At 41.8% G+C, this 13,800-nt stretch overlaps 2 protein-coding genes across 4 annotated transcripts in view; one reads left to right on the top strand and one right to left on the bottom strand.

Annotated features, from left to right (window-relative positions):
* The window catches only part of LOC140738733 (metabotropic glutamate receptor 3-like), a 179,113-nt gene extending 175,490 nt beyond the window's left edge, over window positions 1–3,623 (top strand). Inside the window, exon 7 of one of the 3 annotated variants that reach the window (XM_073066457.1) lies at window positions 3,161–3,623. In XM_073066457.1, coding sequence (XP_072922558.1) covers window positions 3,161–3,237 — 77 coding nt within the window. In that variant the 3' untranslated portion in view covers window positions 3,238–3,623. Of the gene's footprint in view, window positions 1–3,120 lie in introns of all 3 variants that reach the window. The other 2 variants (XM_073066455.1, XM_073066458.1) reach the window with 2 other exon arrangements.
* Window positions 3,624–8,115: 4,492 nt separating this feature from the next.
* The window catches only part of elapor2b (endosome-lysosome associated apoptosis and autophagy regulator family member 2b), a 125,136-nt gene continuing 119,451 nt past the window's right edge, over window positions 8,116–13,800 (bottom strand). The window contains exon 22 of the mRNA XM_073066454.1: window positions 8,116–13,386. Coding sequence (XP_072922555.1) covers window positions 13,327–13,386 — 60 coding nt within the window. The 3' untranslated portion in view covers window positions 8,116–13,326. The remainder of the gene's footprint in view (window positions 13,387–13,800) is intronic.

Below are 13,800 nucleotides of genomic sequence, written 5' to 3'. Positions count from 1 at the left end.
CATCCAAGGTTTTTTGGACGTCAAGAATGAGGCAGAAAACATGTTGCATACGATCATTTTATGAAGTGTTACAAGAACAAAGGAAGGAAGGGGAATGGAAAAGGACCAGAGAGGAAAAAAGAGAGCCTAGGTACTAGAACCTTTCTCAATACTACTAACTAAAAGTTCTGTGGATCTCAGGTTGGGAACCCCTGCCCTAGAGGAAGGAAAAAGCAAAGAGACTGTAAAAAAACATGGTCTGATCTTCTTACACCAGACTGCTCAGACCATGACACCATAGGACATAGGAGCAGAATTAGGGGCTTTGCCCTAATTCTGATAGCACACATATTAATACTTCATAGCATTCAAATTCTATTGTTTCAATTAACCAGTTAGATATCTCCTATTCAAGGTCTAACAATTTCCAGAAGTACAACCACTAGAAATCTCACCAAACAATTTTATGTACGTAAGTAATTATAATGAGGTGGCACAGTAGCATAGTGGTTAGCACAACACTTTACAGGCAATTCCCACCACTGTCTGTAAGGAGTTTGCAATTTCACCCTGTAACCTCGTGGTTTCCTCCGGGTGCTCTGGTTGCCTCCCACAGCCCAAAGACGTACCAGTTGGTGGGTTAATTGGTCATTGTAAATTGTCCCATGGTTAGGCTAGGGTTAAATCAGGGGTTGCTGAGCAGCGTGGTTCAGAAGACCGGAAGGGCCCGTTCCAATAAATAAATGAATAAATAAATAAACAAGCATAAAAAATTTAACTACAAGGAAAATAACAATTATACAGTCCAATTGAACAATCCCAAAATGGATCCCTAGAGACCACTGCCCTAGTCAGCACCCACCCCCACATCCACCTCTACCCTCTAACTTTTATAGCCAAGCCAGTTTTGAATCCAGTCTCCCAAGTCTCTGTAGATCTTATGTGCTTTAGTCTACTGGATCAGCGTACGATGTACCTTGTAGAATGCTTTACAAAAGTCCACATATCACTGGCCTACCCTCATCAAACCAGCTTTATCATGCCCTCGAGCTCGTAAGACATTACCTACCCTGCACAAAGCCATGATTTTCTAGACTTGAGTAAATCCTATCCCTAAGAAACTTTCCCAGTCATTTTTCTATCACTGGTGTAAGGCTCATCAGTCTATCATTTCCTGGTTTGTCCTTTTTGCCCTTCACAAGAACCTTACTCACCAGGTACGTGGATTCATTCCGATGCTCCTCAAGGTTGAACAATTTGTCATCAGGATTAACTCCAAGAAATCCATTAAGAGTGCACAGCCAGACACTTCTTTTCCCAGGGCAGAAATGGCTAGTACAAGGGGGCATAATTTTAAGGTGATAAGAGGAAATTATAAGGTTGATGTCAGAGGGAGGTAGATATGTGGAACACCCTGACAAGGATGGTGGTAGAGATGGATACATTAGGGATATTTAAGGGACTCTTAGATAGGCACATGGATGAAAGAGAAATGGTGGGATATGTAGGAGGGAAGGGTTAGATTGATCTTTAGTAGGTTAAAATGTTGCTCGGACATCGTGGGATGAGGGGCCTATGCTGTACTGTTCTATTAACAGAGAGTGCAACAAACAATTATCTGGAAGAACTCAGTAGGTCAGGCAGCATCTGTGGGAGGAAAGAAGCTGTCAATGTTTCAGGTTAAAAATTTGTTCCTCTCACAGAAACTGCCAGACCATAACACAATAAAATGTAGGAGCAGAATTAGGCCATTCAGCCCATCGAGTCTGCTCCACCATTCCATCATGGCAGGTTTATTACCTCTCTCAACCCTATTCTCCTCCCTTCTCCCCATCAACCTCTGCTTTAAATATATTCAAAGACTTAGACTCCAAAACCATCTGTGGTAATGAATTCCACAGATTCAACACGCTCTGGTTAAAGAAATTCCTCCTCATCCCTGTACTAAAGGGACATCCCTCTACGCTGAGACTGTGCCTTCTGTCCCTAGACTTCCCTGCTATACGAAACATCCTCACCACATCCACGCTATCTAAGCCTTTCAATATTCAGTAGGTTTCAATGAGATCCTCCCTCATTCTTCTAAACGACAGTGAATACAGGCCCTGAACCATCAAACATTCCTCATACATTAACCTTTTCATTCCCAGAATAATTCTCATGAACCTCCTTTGAACTCTCTGCAATGCCAGCATATCCGTTCTTAGATAAGGGGCCCAAAACTGACTTGCAGAATTATTCCAGTCCATTGCTTGTTGCTCCAGATTCCAGAGTCTGTGGTCACTCGTGTCTCTGTTAGCAGAAACGTGACAGTCAGACCTGAGGAGGCCAAGACATTGGGTACATTTAAAGCACAGGTTGATAGGTTCTTGATTAGTCAGGGTGTCAGAGGTTACAGGGAGAGGACAGGAGAACAGGATCACTTACTTACTTCCTGCCCGCTACGCCGCTGGCGTTAAAGGCAACAGTGAAGGTCCTCCGCCGCTAGCAGGGTTCAGGGCTTCTTTCATCCTGTCGGTTTTCACTACTGACAGTCATGCAAGTCCCGGGTGGAGACTCAGGAATACCGTGGCACTCAGATGCAGAAGGGTTCTTCACTGCTGTTTCCGTAACAGTTTTGTTTTACCAGTCAGGATTGTTAGCCCTGAGCTGAACCCCACAAACCTGGAGGACCCATGGATCACTCTTAGACTGTCCTCTGCCCTTTGACCTGTTTGGCATGGGTGACCCTAGCAAGTGCCAAAGCATAAGCCCCTGACTCCAGCCAGCATTGCTCTCCAGGTCATTGGGCACACAAGACTCCAAACCCCTTGATGAGGTTGAGGTCCTCTTGCGGGAGACTGGATTGAGGGGGATACTGAGTTATCCATGGTACAATGAAGAAGCAGACTTGATGGCCAGTGGCCAATTTTGCGCCTATGTTTTATGGAAATCTGGTCTTTTAGTCTTACGCTGGGCTCCTCCACGCATGTCAGGGGTTCCCAACCTGGGGTCCACACACCCCTCGGTCAGAGGTAGGGGTCCACGGCATAAAAAAAAAGGTTGGGAACCCCGGACGCAGGAGCTGCCAAACGCAACTGGACAGGGAAGAAATGTCCAACTCTGGATTTACCCTGGATGTTTTCCTTTCTACATTTCAAGGACAGTTGGAGTAACCTGCCCCGATACTGTTGCTTTACAGTGTCCGCCAGCGCTCACTACGTCCCAGCTGTCTGCAACGGACAGGAAATCCTGGACTCCACCACCTCGTCTTTGTGAAGCCGATATCCAACCCTACCCTGCATCTCCTGTCACAATCACACGGGTGACGCACCCTGGGTACAGTAACTTTTGTAGAGACAGTATTAAGATATTTTTAAGGGCTGTAAGTAACTAAGACCATAGTTGGGTTTTCTGGTTAATATTTTATCTTGTAAATAACTTATTTACATAAATTGTTATAAATTAAGGCAGGTACTGTATGAAAATATGACCAACTGATTATTCTAACATTTTGAGGTTCTACAACCGTCTGTGATGTATTTACACTAGATTGCATTATAATTTTTAAGTTGTATATAGTTATAACACGTAACATGGTTTTAACAGCACAAGACAATGAATACGTCAATGTAAAATAAACTGAATAAAAATCTCTGACCTCTGACATTGTGTCAGCACTCATTTCCTGTACCCACCTTTTCTCAACAGACATCCTTGGTCCTTCGTAAATCAGAGCATTGAGTACGGGAGTTAGGATGTTATAGTGAAGGTGCTTAAGACGTTGGGAAGGCTGAGTTTGGAGTATTGTAAAAAGTTCAGGTAGACAGGTGTCATACAGAGAGCTTTTGGCAGCAACTCCCATCAAAAGGGCACAGGGGCGTGGGAGAAGCAAGGGAAGTTGTGTCACAGGTAGATAGGGTTGTAAAGCGAGTTTCTGGCACGTTGGCCTTCATAAATCAAAGTACTGAATACAGGAGACAGGACGTCACGTTGAATTTGTTCAAGATTCCGGTGAGGCCTGATTCAGAGCATCGTGCGCAGCTTTGGTCACCCTGCCTATAGGAGCGACACGCATGTACAAATGAAAGAGTGCAGGGACGTTGCCAGGACTGGAGGTCCTGAGTCACAGTGGAAGGTTGAATAGGCTAGGATTTTGCAACACAAACAGATGCTGGAGGAACTCAGCCATGGAAAAGAGCAAACTGTCAACATTTCAGGCCGAAACCCTTCATCAGGACTTTATCAGGACTAGGGAATAAAGGTTAAGACTTTATTCCCTGGAGTGTAGGATAAACAGGAGATTTGATAGAGGTATACAAAATTATGTGGGGTATAGATAGAATAAATGCAAGCAGGCTTTTCTACTGAGGTTGGGTGGGACTACAACTAGAGGTCATGGGTTAAAGATGAAAGGTGAAATATTTAAGGGATCTTAAACTTTATCTGCCTCCTCGTTAAATGTTCTCAATGATCCTTCCTAGAATGATGATGATACCTTCTGTTCTAACCGCAAGAATATATTGAATTAATGAAATAATCCGTTGCTTTAACCAAGGTGAAGAACGTTAGAGTACATGGGTTGGTTATTACAAACAGGGAAATCGGGGTTATAGTCTGGATGATTCTCTGTCATAAGTCATAGAAAAAACTGCACAAAACAGATGCAAAAAATGGTTTTTGAAATAGAAACAAAACAACACATTCCCAGAATCACAGTGGCGGCACGATAGCATAGTGGTTAGAACAACACATCACAGTACAGGCAATCAGGGTTCAATTCCCGCTGCTGCCTGTAAGGAGTTTGTACATTCTCCCCGTGACCGTGTGGGTTTCCTCCAGGTGCTCCGGTTCCCTCCCATTTTACAAAGGCGTACCAGTTAGAAAGTTATCTGTAAATTGTCCCATGATTAAACTGGGGGATTGCTAGGTGGTGAGGGGCCAAGTGCCTATTCCACCCTAAAGAAGTAAACAGAATTAGATAGCAAGGAAACCATGGTGGCCAAGATCTACATGCAAGTTAGTCCCATTTGCCCATATTTAGTCCATAGTTTTCTAAACCTTTCCTATCCCTGTACCTGTCCAAGTGTCATTTAAAAGGTTGGCATTGTACCTGCCTCGGTCACTTCCTCCGGCAGCTCATTCCACACAGGTGTAAAAAATGTTTCCCGTTAAAGTTCAGAGTAAATTTATTAAAGTACATATATGCCACTATATACAACCCTGAGATTTGTTTTCTTGTGGGCATACTAAACAAATCTATAGCATAATAACCATAACAGGATCACTGAAAGACTTGAGCGTTCAACCAGAATGCAAAAGACAATACAAAAGGAAATAATAATGATAAATAAATAAGCAGTAAATATCAAGAACATGAGATGAAAATGAAATTTCTCTCCTTTCACCTTAAACATTTGCCGTCAAGTTCTTGATTCCCCAATCCCGGGGGGGGGGGGGGAAGAAACCGTGTGCATTCACTCTATCTGAGCCCCGGATGATTTTATACAACTCAACAAGACCAACTCTCAGTCTTCTAACCTCCAAGGAATGAGGTCCTAGACTGTCCAACTTCTCCCTGTAACTCAGCCCCTCAAGTCCTGGCAGCAGCCTTGTCGATCTTTTCTGCACCCTTTCCAATTTGATAACTCCATTAACTCAAGACAGAAGTATAAATAGCTCAATTTATTCCCAAGCATTTCCTCTGGTAACTGGCACTATGGAACACAGAACCTCACTCCCTGGAGAGACAACAGCAGCAAGGGCTCCCATCGTCTTTTGCTGCTAATTTTATCAACATCACATCAGAAATGACAAAAATAACAATAGCAGCCAGCAGATGAGGCAGCATGTGCTGTGAGATCAAATAAAAGACTCAAAATGTCAGAGAAAACAGACTTACAAACACCAGCCTCTCGGCAGATAGAACAGAAATATTGTTCCAGCATTGTTCAAATCTCAGACTTCACAGCCAAAAGCGACAGAACAGTGATATTCATCTGGGCCTCTTTTCCCTGGAGTGAAGGAGGCAGGAGGATGTTTATAAAATCACGTGGCACACAGATAATGGGAATGGTCACAGTCCTTATCCCCAGGCAGGGGAGCCTAAAACTACGATGGCACGGGTTAAAGGTGAGAGGAGAAAGCTTTACAAAGATTGGCTTCCTTTGTCACATGTACTTCAAGACATCAGAACATACAGGGAAATGCATCACTTGCGTCGATGTCCAACACAGTCTAAGCATAGGCTGGGGGCAGCCCGCAAGTGTCAGTGCCAGGAAGCAGAAACTGTATTGACAAAGTGGACGGTACGTAGATGAACAAACCGGCCATAGGAAGTGGTAGAGATGGGTACAATTGCAACATCTGAAAAATATTTGGACAAATACGTGGACAGAATCAGAATCAGGTTTGATATCGCCAAGATATGTGGTGAAATTTGTTATGTGGCAGCAGTACATTGCTATACATAATAATAAAAACTGTAAATTACATACACATATATTATACACACATATTATATACATATGCATACACACACACATATTATATATAGAGAAGACACTGTCAAGTCCCGCCAGACTCGAGAGATGGAGACGGCTCGTCCCACCCCACAGCCCGGTTTGTGTGGATGCTGTGTAATTCGTTACCCTGTTACAAATCAGTGCCACAAAATAACAGACAGTACACTGCATACTATTAAAGGAATTATATTTATGAAATTTAACTTAACTAAAGGGTTAGTAAAGAATAACAAAACGAAAAGGCCTATTCTGGTTAAACAGTCGAATGAGCACAAGTTGGAGCTCATCTTGAACTTCTCTGTCACTCACGCGCTGGGCCCTCAGTCACACCACCTTCCGAACATCGCTCGCAATCCATCTCGAACAAACGGGTCTCCCACCGGATCGCACGCGACGACTGGTTCTCCCCAGTGTCTTCTCTCTTCATCTCCTGCCGAACCAAGGCCCCAAGCCCGACCTTAGAATCTCTCACCAGAGAAACACCCCCCTTAATTCAACCATCCCAACTGAAAAACATAAGAGCACAATACAGGCCCTTCGGCCCACAAAGATGGATTGCACACATTTCTCCTCACACTTATCTTCAACGGTAACCCAAACAGGCTGAAAACGGAGCAAAGTACTCTTACAGAATTGCCAAAGTGAAATACGTACAGCATAACAGTAAAAATATGAACCAGGGCATTACATTTATATATAGCACACATGCATATAGATACACAGACAAACACACATATATATACACACATACATTATTTTTCAAAATTAATTTAAATGAGTAGTACAAAAAGAAAAATAAAGTAGTGAGGTATTGTTCATGGGTTCAATGTCCATTCAGAAATCAGATGACAGGTTCCTGAATCATTGAGTGTGTCTCTTGATGTACCTGTACCTCCTCCCTGATGGTAGCATTGAAAAGAGGGCATTTTCTGAATGATAGGGGTCCATAATGACGGATTCCACCTTTTTGAGGCATCACTGCTTGAAGATGCCCTGGATGCTGGAGAGGTAAGTGTCCTTGATGGAACTGACTGAGTTTACAAGTCCTGCAGCTTATTTCAATCCATGCATCCCCCCCCCCCACACACACACACACCCGACTCCTCATACCAGACAGTGACGCAGTCAGTTAGAATGCTCTCCACCAAATACTCTCACAGGAAACCTTTAGAGGGTCGTGGGCCAAATGCAAGCATGCGGGACTAGTTCAGCTATGCTTAGCACGGACGAGGTGGGTCGAAGGGCCTAATTCCATTCTATGAATCTATTATTCTAAATGCCAAAGAGTTAAAAATAGGAGCTTCAAAAATTGCTTGATCATGTATCTGATGAAGTGATAACTCAGGCTGTGGCCTGTTCCTGCTGCAGCGAGGCGTGGCTTCATGTCCTTCGTAAAAGTAAACTATTTGTTTACTTCTTTTTTTTGCATGATTTGTTTTTTTCTCTCTCCGTGCATTGGGTCTTTGACGGTTTTCTTTGTTTAGTGGGTTCTTTCGGGTTTCTTTGTTTTGTAGCTGCCTGTAAGGAGACGAACCTCAAGGTTGTATGTAGTACTCTGATAATAAATGTACTTTGAACTTTGATTCTAATAAAACCTTCTCATTTAAAAAAAACAATACAGCAGGCACAAAGATTCCCAAAACTGCTGATGTTTATTTAAGAAAGTTGCCACAAAAGACCAGCACTATTTGGTTAATGATAATTATACAACTTAGAAGAAATCAAACCTCAGACACAAGTACAAAATATACACACGTTGGACAAACTCTGGAAAATTGAAATCCACAACATATCAAGAAGTTTAATTTTTGCAGACCGCTATACCTACAGGGGCTGGACATCTAGAGATGGCTCAAATACTTTCCTTTGTGTAATAAATTAATGCAATTGGAAAGATAAAGATGTGATTCAATCTAAACCAGCAAATAGTCCCATAAATCAGAATGATATGCTCTTACCCAGTCCTTCGGGGGTTGGTAGATTTTCCACAATACCTTTAGAGTCATGTTTCTACCAATATTGGAATAACCAATGCAGAATTTAAATACAAACACAACACACTTAAATTTAAGGAAAACTCAGTCATGGTGGTAGCACCCACAAAAGCAGCGTCACCTCCCAAAGATGAATTAAACCACGGACCAGGCTCTACTGTTTCATTCATTCATTCAATAGATTCAACTGAGAACGAATCAAGGGAAACTCCACAATATAATCTTTTTCCCAGTGCAGAAATGGCTAATACGAGGGGCCATAACTTTACAGTGAATGAAAGAAATTAGGGGTAGGGGATGTCAAAGGGAGATTCTTTACACAAAGAGCGGTGGGTATGTGGAATGCCCTGTCAGGGGTGGTAGTAGAGGGACATTCAAGAGACTCTTAGATAGGCACATGGACGAAGGTAAAAAGGAGTGTTCTGTGGGAGGGAAGGGGTAGATTGATCTCAGAGTAGGTTAAAGGTCGACACAACATCGCGGGCCAAAGGGCCTCTACTGTGTTGTAATGGTCTATGTTCTAGTTAACTACTTACTTCAAATTCACAGATTCCAAGATAGCATTCATACTTAAAAGTCTCCAGGCAACCTCAGTCCAATAAACCATTAAAAATATCATTTTGTAGAAGTCAAAGTCAGACAAATCTTCTGATTTTAAAATGTTTGTATTTCTTCAATAAATTCTCTTCACGCTGTATTAATCAAACTTCAAGTTACCACTTAAATCTATCAGGAAATATTTTTAAAGCAACATATTTATGTTTATAAATTGGTACAGTGATGAGTAAACTTATTTAGAAATAAACACAAGGCCAAGGTAAATACATTCAGTAGGTACACCTGTACACCTGCTCGTTAAAGCAAGTATCTAATCAGCCAATCAGGTGACAGAAACTCAGTGTATAAAAGCATGCAGACATGGTCAAGAGGCTCTGTTGTTTTCAGACCTAACACCAGAATGGGGAAGAAATGTGGTCTAAGCAACCTTAACTGTGAACTGATTGTTGGTGTCAGATAGGGTGGTTTGAGTATCTCAGAATCTGCTGATCTGAGATTTTCAAGTACTACAGTCTCTAGAGTTTACAGAGAGTGTTGAGGAAAACAAAAAAAAACACATCCAGAGAGTGGCAATTCTGTGGGCGGAAATGCCTTGTTAATGAGAGGGGTCAGAGGAGAATGGCCAGACTGGTTCAAGCTGACAGGAAGGCAACAGTGACTCAAATAACCACATGTTACAACAGTGGTGTACAGAAGAGCATCTCTGAATGCACAACATGTCAAACCTTGAAGTGGATGGGCTACAACAGCAGAAGATCACACCAGGTTCCACTCCAATACCTACTAAAGTGGCCACTGAGGCTAATTTCTCACAATGGTTACATCTGATGTGATGAATGTCAGATTGTTCTCTAAGTGGCAACTCAACCTCTCCCCTGTCTAAGTTTGTGGGTGTGTGTAAAGTAAATTAATATTGGCACTGAAGGGCTCTCTGCCAGTCAGACAGAAAGCTTACATGAATCGTGCATTCAATACATCATTCTTCACTTCCAGCTTGTGACAAACATTACCATAGTTCTGTGCTTCCCCAAATCACACCCAACATTTCATCCAGATTATTTATTCCTGTCTCATTCTACAACTCATTGGTTTATACAGCATTATGTCAAAAATACATTCCCCTTGATGGTCCAAGAATCATTACAGTCTAGAACCGATACACCCCAAAATTAAGTCCATTTTCAAAATTTTATTCTTCACTGCAACACTGTACCTTAAATATACAGAAATCCTCAGTGTTCTTTTATCAGTAACCCACCTGTACGTTTCATATTGAAATTGTGCAAAACTATTTCACAGTTTTAAAATATCAAACCACCATTTCATTCATAATGTAAACAGATAATATTGTCAGAATTGAAGATTATCAAAATGAGCAAATAGGAATATTTTGGTCTGTCAAATTATTTCTATATAAATAAAGTAAGTTCTTTAAGAGCTAGCCACTCATATAAAGTCACGCACAAACACAAGAAAGTCTGCGGATGCTGGAAATCTGAAGCAACGCACTCAAGATGTCGAAGGAACTCAGCGGGTTAGGCAGCACCTATGAAAAAGAGTAAAGTTGACGTTTCGGGCCAAGACCCTTCTTCAGGACTGAGAAGGAAGGGGGAAGATGCAGAATAGAAAGGCAGAGGGAGGGGCAAGAGGCTAGCTGGTGGGTGAGAAAGGTCAAAGGCTGGAGAAGAAAGAATCTGACAGGAGAGTGGACAAAAGGAGAAGGGGACCCGGGGGAAGTAATAGGCAGGTGAGATGAAATGAAAGATCACAGAGTAGGAAAATGAAGAAGTGGTGAGGGGGGTGTTGTTCACCAGGAGAAGAAATCAATATTCATGCCATCAGATATAGTCTGTTGTGAAAGCTATGCAGTCCATCATCAGAGGTCTACTGAAGTACAGATTTAACAAATATAATTTGCCACATTCAGTTCTAAAGGAATATATTTTTCATAATAGTAGTAATGCAATCACTCAAGTCACATATGATGTTCTCCCAAGGCAGGGGTCCCCAAGCTGGGGTACACGGACCCCTCGGGGTCCATGGCATAAAAAAGGTTGGGAATCACTGTACCGAGGGGTTTTTTCCCCTTCGTGGAGAACGCTTGTGCGTGCTTTTGTTTAATGCGGGGAGGCAAAGAGCCACCACATGGACCTCGCCACATCAGGGTGTTTCATTCACTGAAACATTCAAGGGTCTGGGGTAGGAAATGGATTTAAAGCGCATTGTTGCCTCCCGGTGGCCATTAGTGGTATGACTATGTAAGGAAAGCCCCTAGCAAGTTCACTCATCGAGCAGTTCCTGCAGTTAAACGACATAAAGGATGATGTCTGTGTCTCACAAAATGTTTTTTCCCTGTTTGCATTAATTTGTGTGGATACTTCGCTCAAAGCAGAGAAACAGATCTAACGCTAAACGCAAGGAATTCTGCAGATGCTGGAAATCGAAAGTAACACACACAAAATGTTGGACGAACTCAGCAGGTCAGGTAGCATCTATGGAAATGGATGAACAGTTTCAGGCTGAGACCCTTCTTTGGGATAGTTCTGCAGGAGAGTTAATGCTTATCACAGGGGCCTTTGACCAAACTGGGGTGGGGGGGGAGGGGTTAGAAGTATTGTTATGACACTTAAAGATTTCTAATCATGATCACAGTTACAGTAGCACTCAGCATGAAAATAGTTCACTAGCTTCCAAAATTTCATATTCAGAGTCAGATATATTTATCACATGTATATCAAAACATAGTGAAATGTAGCATTTAATTTAACAACCAAAGTGAGGCTTCACTTTTCTCTCTCAGATTTCTCTCAAAACTTTAGGATATTATTTTGTGTTCCTCCATAAGAATTTCTAAGGAATCATGCCAGTTATTTCACCTGCTATAACTTTTCAATAAGCCCATTTCTTAATATTATTTTTCTTTCATTGAATAGAGGGCTATGGGTAACCCTAGGTAATTTCTAAAGTAGGGACATGTTTGGCACAGCTTTGTGGGCCGAAGGGCCTGTATTGTGCTGTAGGTTTTCTATGGTTCTATGAATTGAAAATGAGTAACAATATTTTGGTGTTGATGCCATCAAAATAGCTTTTTAACATTTCTAAAATATAAACAGAAAATTCAAAATACTCAGAGGATCAGGTAGATCCATGAAGGGAGAAAGAGAGTATGACTTTTCATCAAGGTCACCGACTTACACCATTAACTTTTATTCACTTCTCAGAAACCTCCTGACCTGCTGTGCATCCTTCGGCCCGAAACATCGACGGTACCCATTCCACAGATGCTGCCTGGCCTGCTGAGTTCCGCCAGCAGTTTGCGTGCGTTGCTCGGATTTCCAGCATCTGCAGTTTTCCTCTCATTTCTGCCGCGTATCAAAACATTTTCTGTTTTGGTTTCAGACTTCCTGCATCTTCAAGTCTTTTTTTTTGCTTTTCGATTTAAAATTTCATGGCACATGATCCAAATTTGTTTTAAAAATGTAAACAGGTCTCTTTTGCCTTTGGTGGTGAAATTGGGGCGGGGGGAAAAGCAGAATTGCAAAGCATAAAAACTTACTTAAAGAAAAAAAATCACTCAAATGGCAAGGATAACTGAACGAGAGGCAGGGAGAGCATGGTTAGACAGAAACGCACACCAGTCATAACTTTTAACAAACACCCAAGTTTTAAAATGAGCTACAAAACAATAGCTTTGAAAACACATAGTACCACCTTTCCAGTGCAGAGTGCTCCGTTAATAAACCATTATCTTCATTCTGGAAGGAAGGGGCTGTATATTAAAAACATACACGTGGTTCAGTGATGTAAACAGTATAATTAATATTAATGAGATTGCAGCTCATTTGCTGTTCTGCACAGCATAAATATAATTAAAGACGGGGGAATTTTGAACAACAGGATTTATAACTGCAGTTTTTAATTTCTTTTCAATGTGGAATATTGCAGTTAACTGCAAAAGCAGCATAAAACAGAATAACCTTGAAAATTACAGAAATCACAATGAAAAGGTAAACACAAATATCCAATTAACAATTACTAAGAATGATTGTAAGCTCTTCCTGAGATATATGTTGTCAGTTTGGCAACCAGAGGCATTGACCATGTTGGCAACTCTGGTCCAAGACCCCCTTCCATCTAGCACAATAAGGCAATCAAACAGGATCTGTCTGCAAATGGTTCTTTTGAGAGGCGTTCCAGCGACAGTAATGTTTAAGAAGTCTTGTCATCCACGTCATTTGTGCTTGACGTATGCTTCCACACGCCACTGCCGTTTCTGAAACAATCTTTAATCTTCATATATTATGAGATCTTGGGGGCTTGAGTTGAACAGACTCAAAAATATCCCCTTTATCCTTGTACAATAAAAGGGGGAGAAAAAACAAATTATTAAGTTGAAACATTGCACCTATACGTAACAATAATTCTGCAACACTGCCTGGTACGGAGGGTCCAGTGCACAGCAATGCCCGGAGCTACCAAGGTTGTAGACTCAGATAGCTCCATCACAGGCACAACCTCCCCACCGTATGGACATCTTCACCGTGCCTCGAGAAAGTGGCATCTATCCCTAGAAATCCTCGCTGTCTGGGACATGCCCTCTTCTCATTACTACCAACAGGGAGGAGGTACAGGAGCCTGAAGACTCACACTCAACAATCTAGGAACAGCTTCTTCCCCTCCATCACCAGATTTCTGAACAGTCCACAAACCCAAGAACACTACTTCACTATTGCTTTATTTTACACTGCTTTCTTAATTTTGCATTT

The sequence above is a fragment of the Hemitrygon akajei genome, chromosome 14 (genome assembly GCF_048418815.1).
Source record: "Hemitrygon akajei chromosome 14, sHemAka1.3, whole genome shotgun sequence".
Classification (NCBI taxonomy): Eukaryota; Metazoa; Chordata; class Chondrichthyes; order Myliobatiformes; family Dasyatidae; genus Hemitrygon; species Hemitrygon akajei.
Note: the sequence above shows the minus strand (reverse complement) of the source record. Positions and strands in the feature narration are given on the sequence as shown.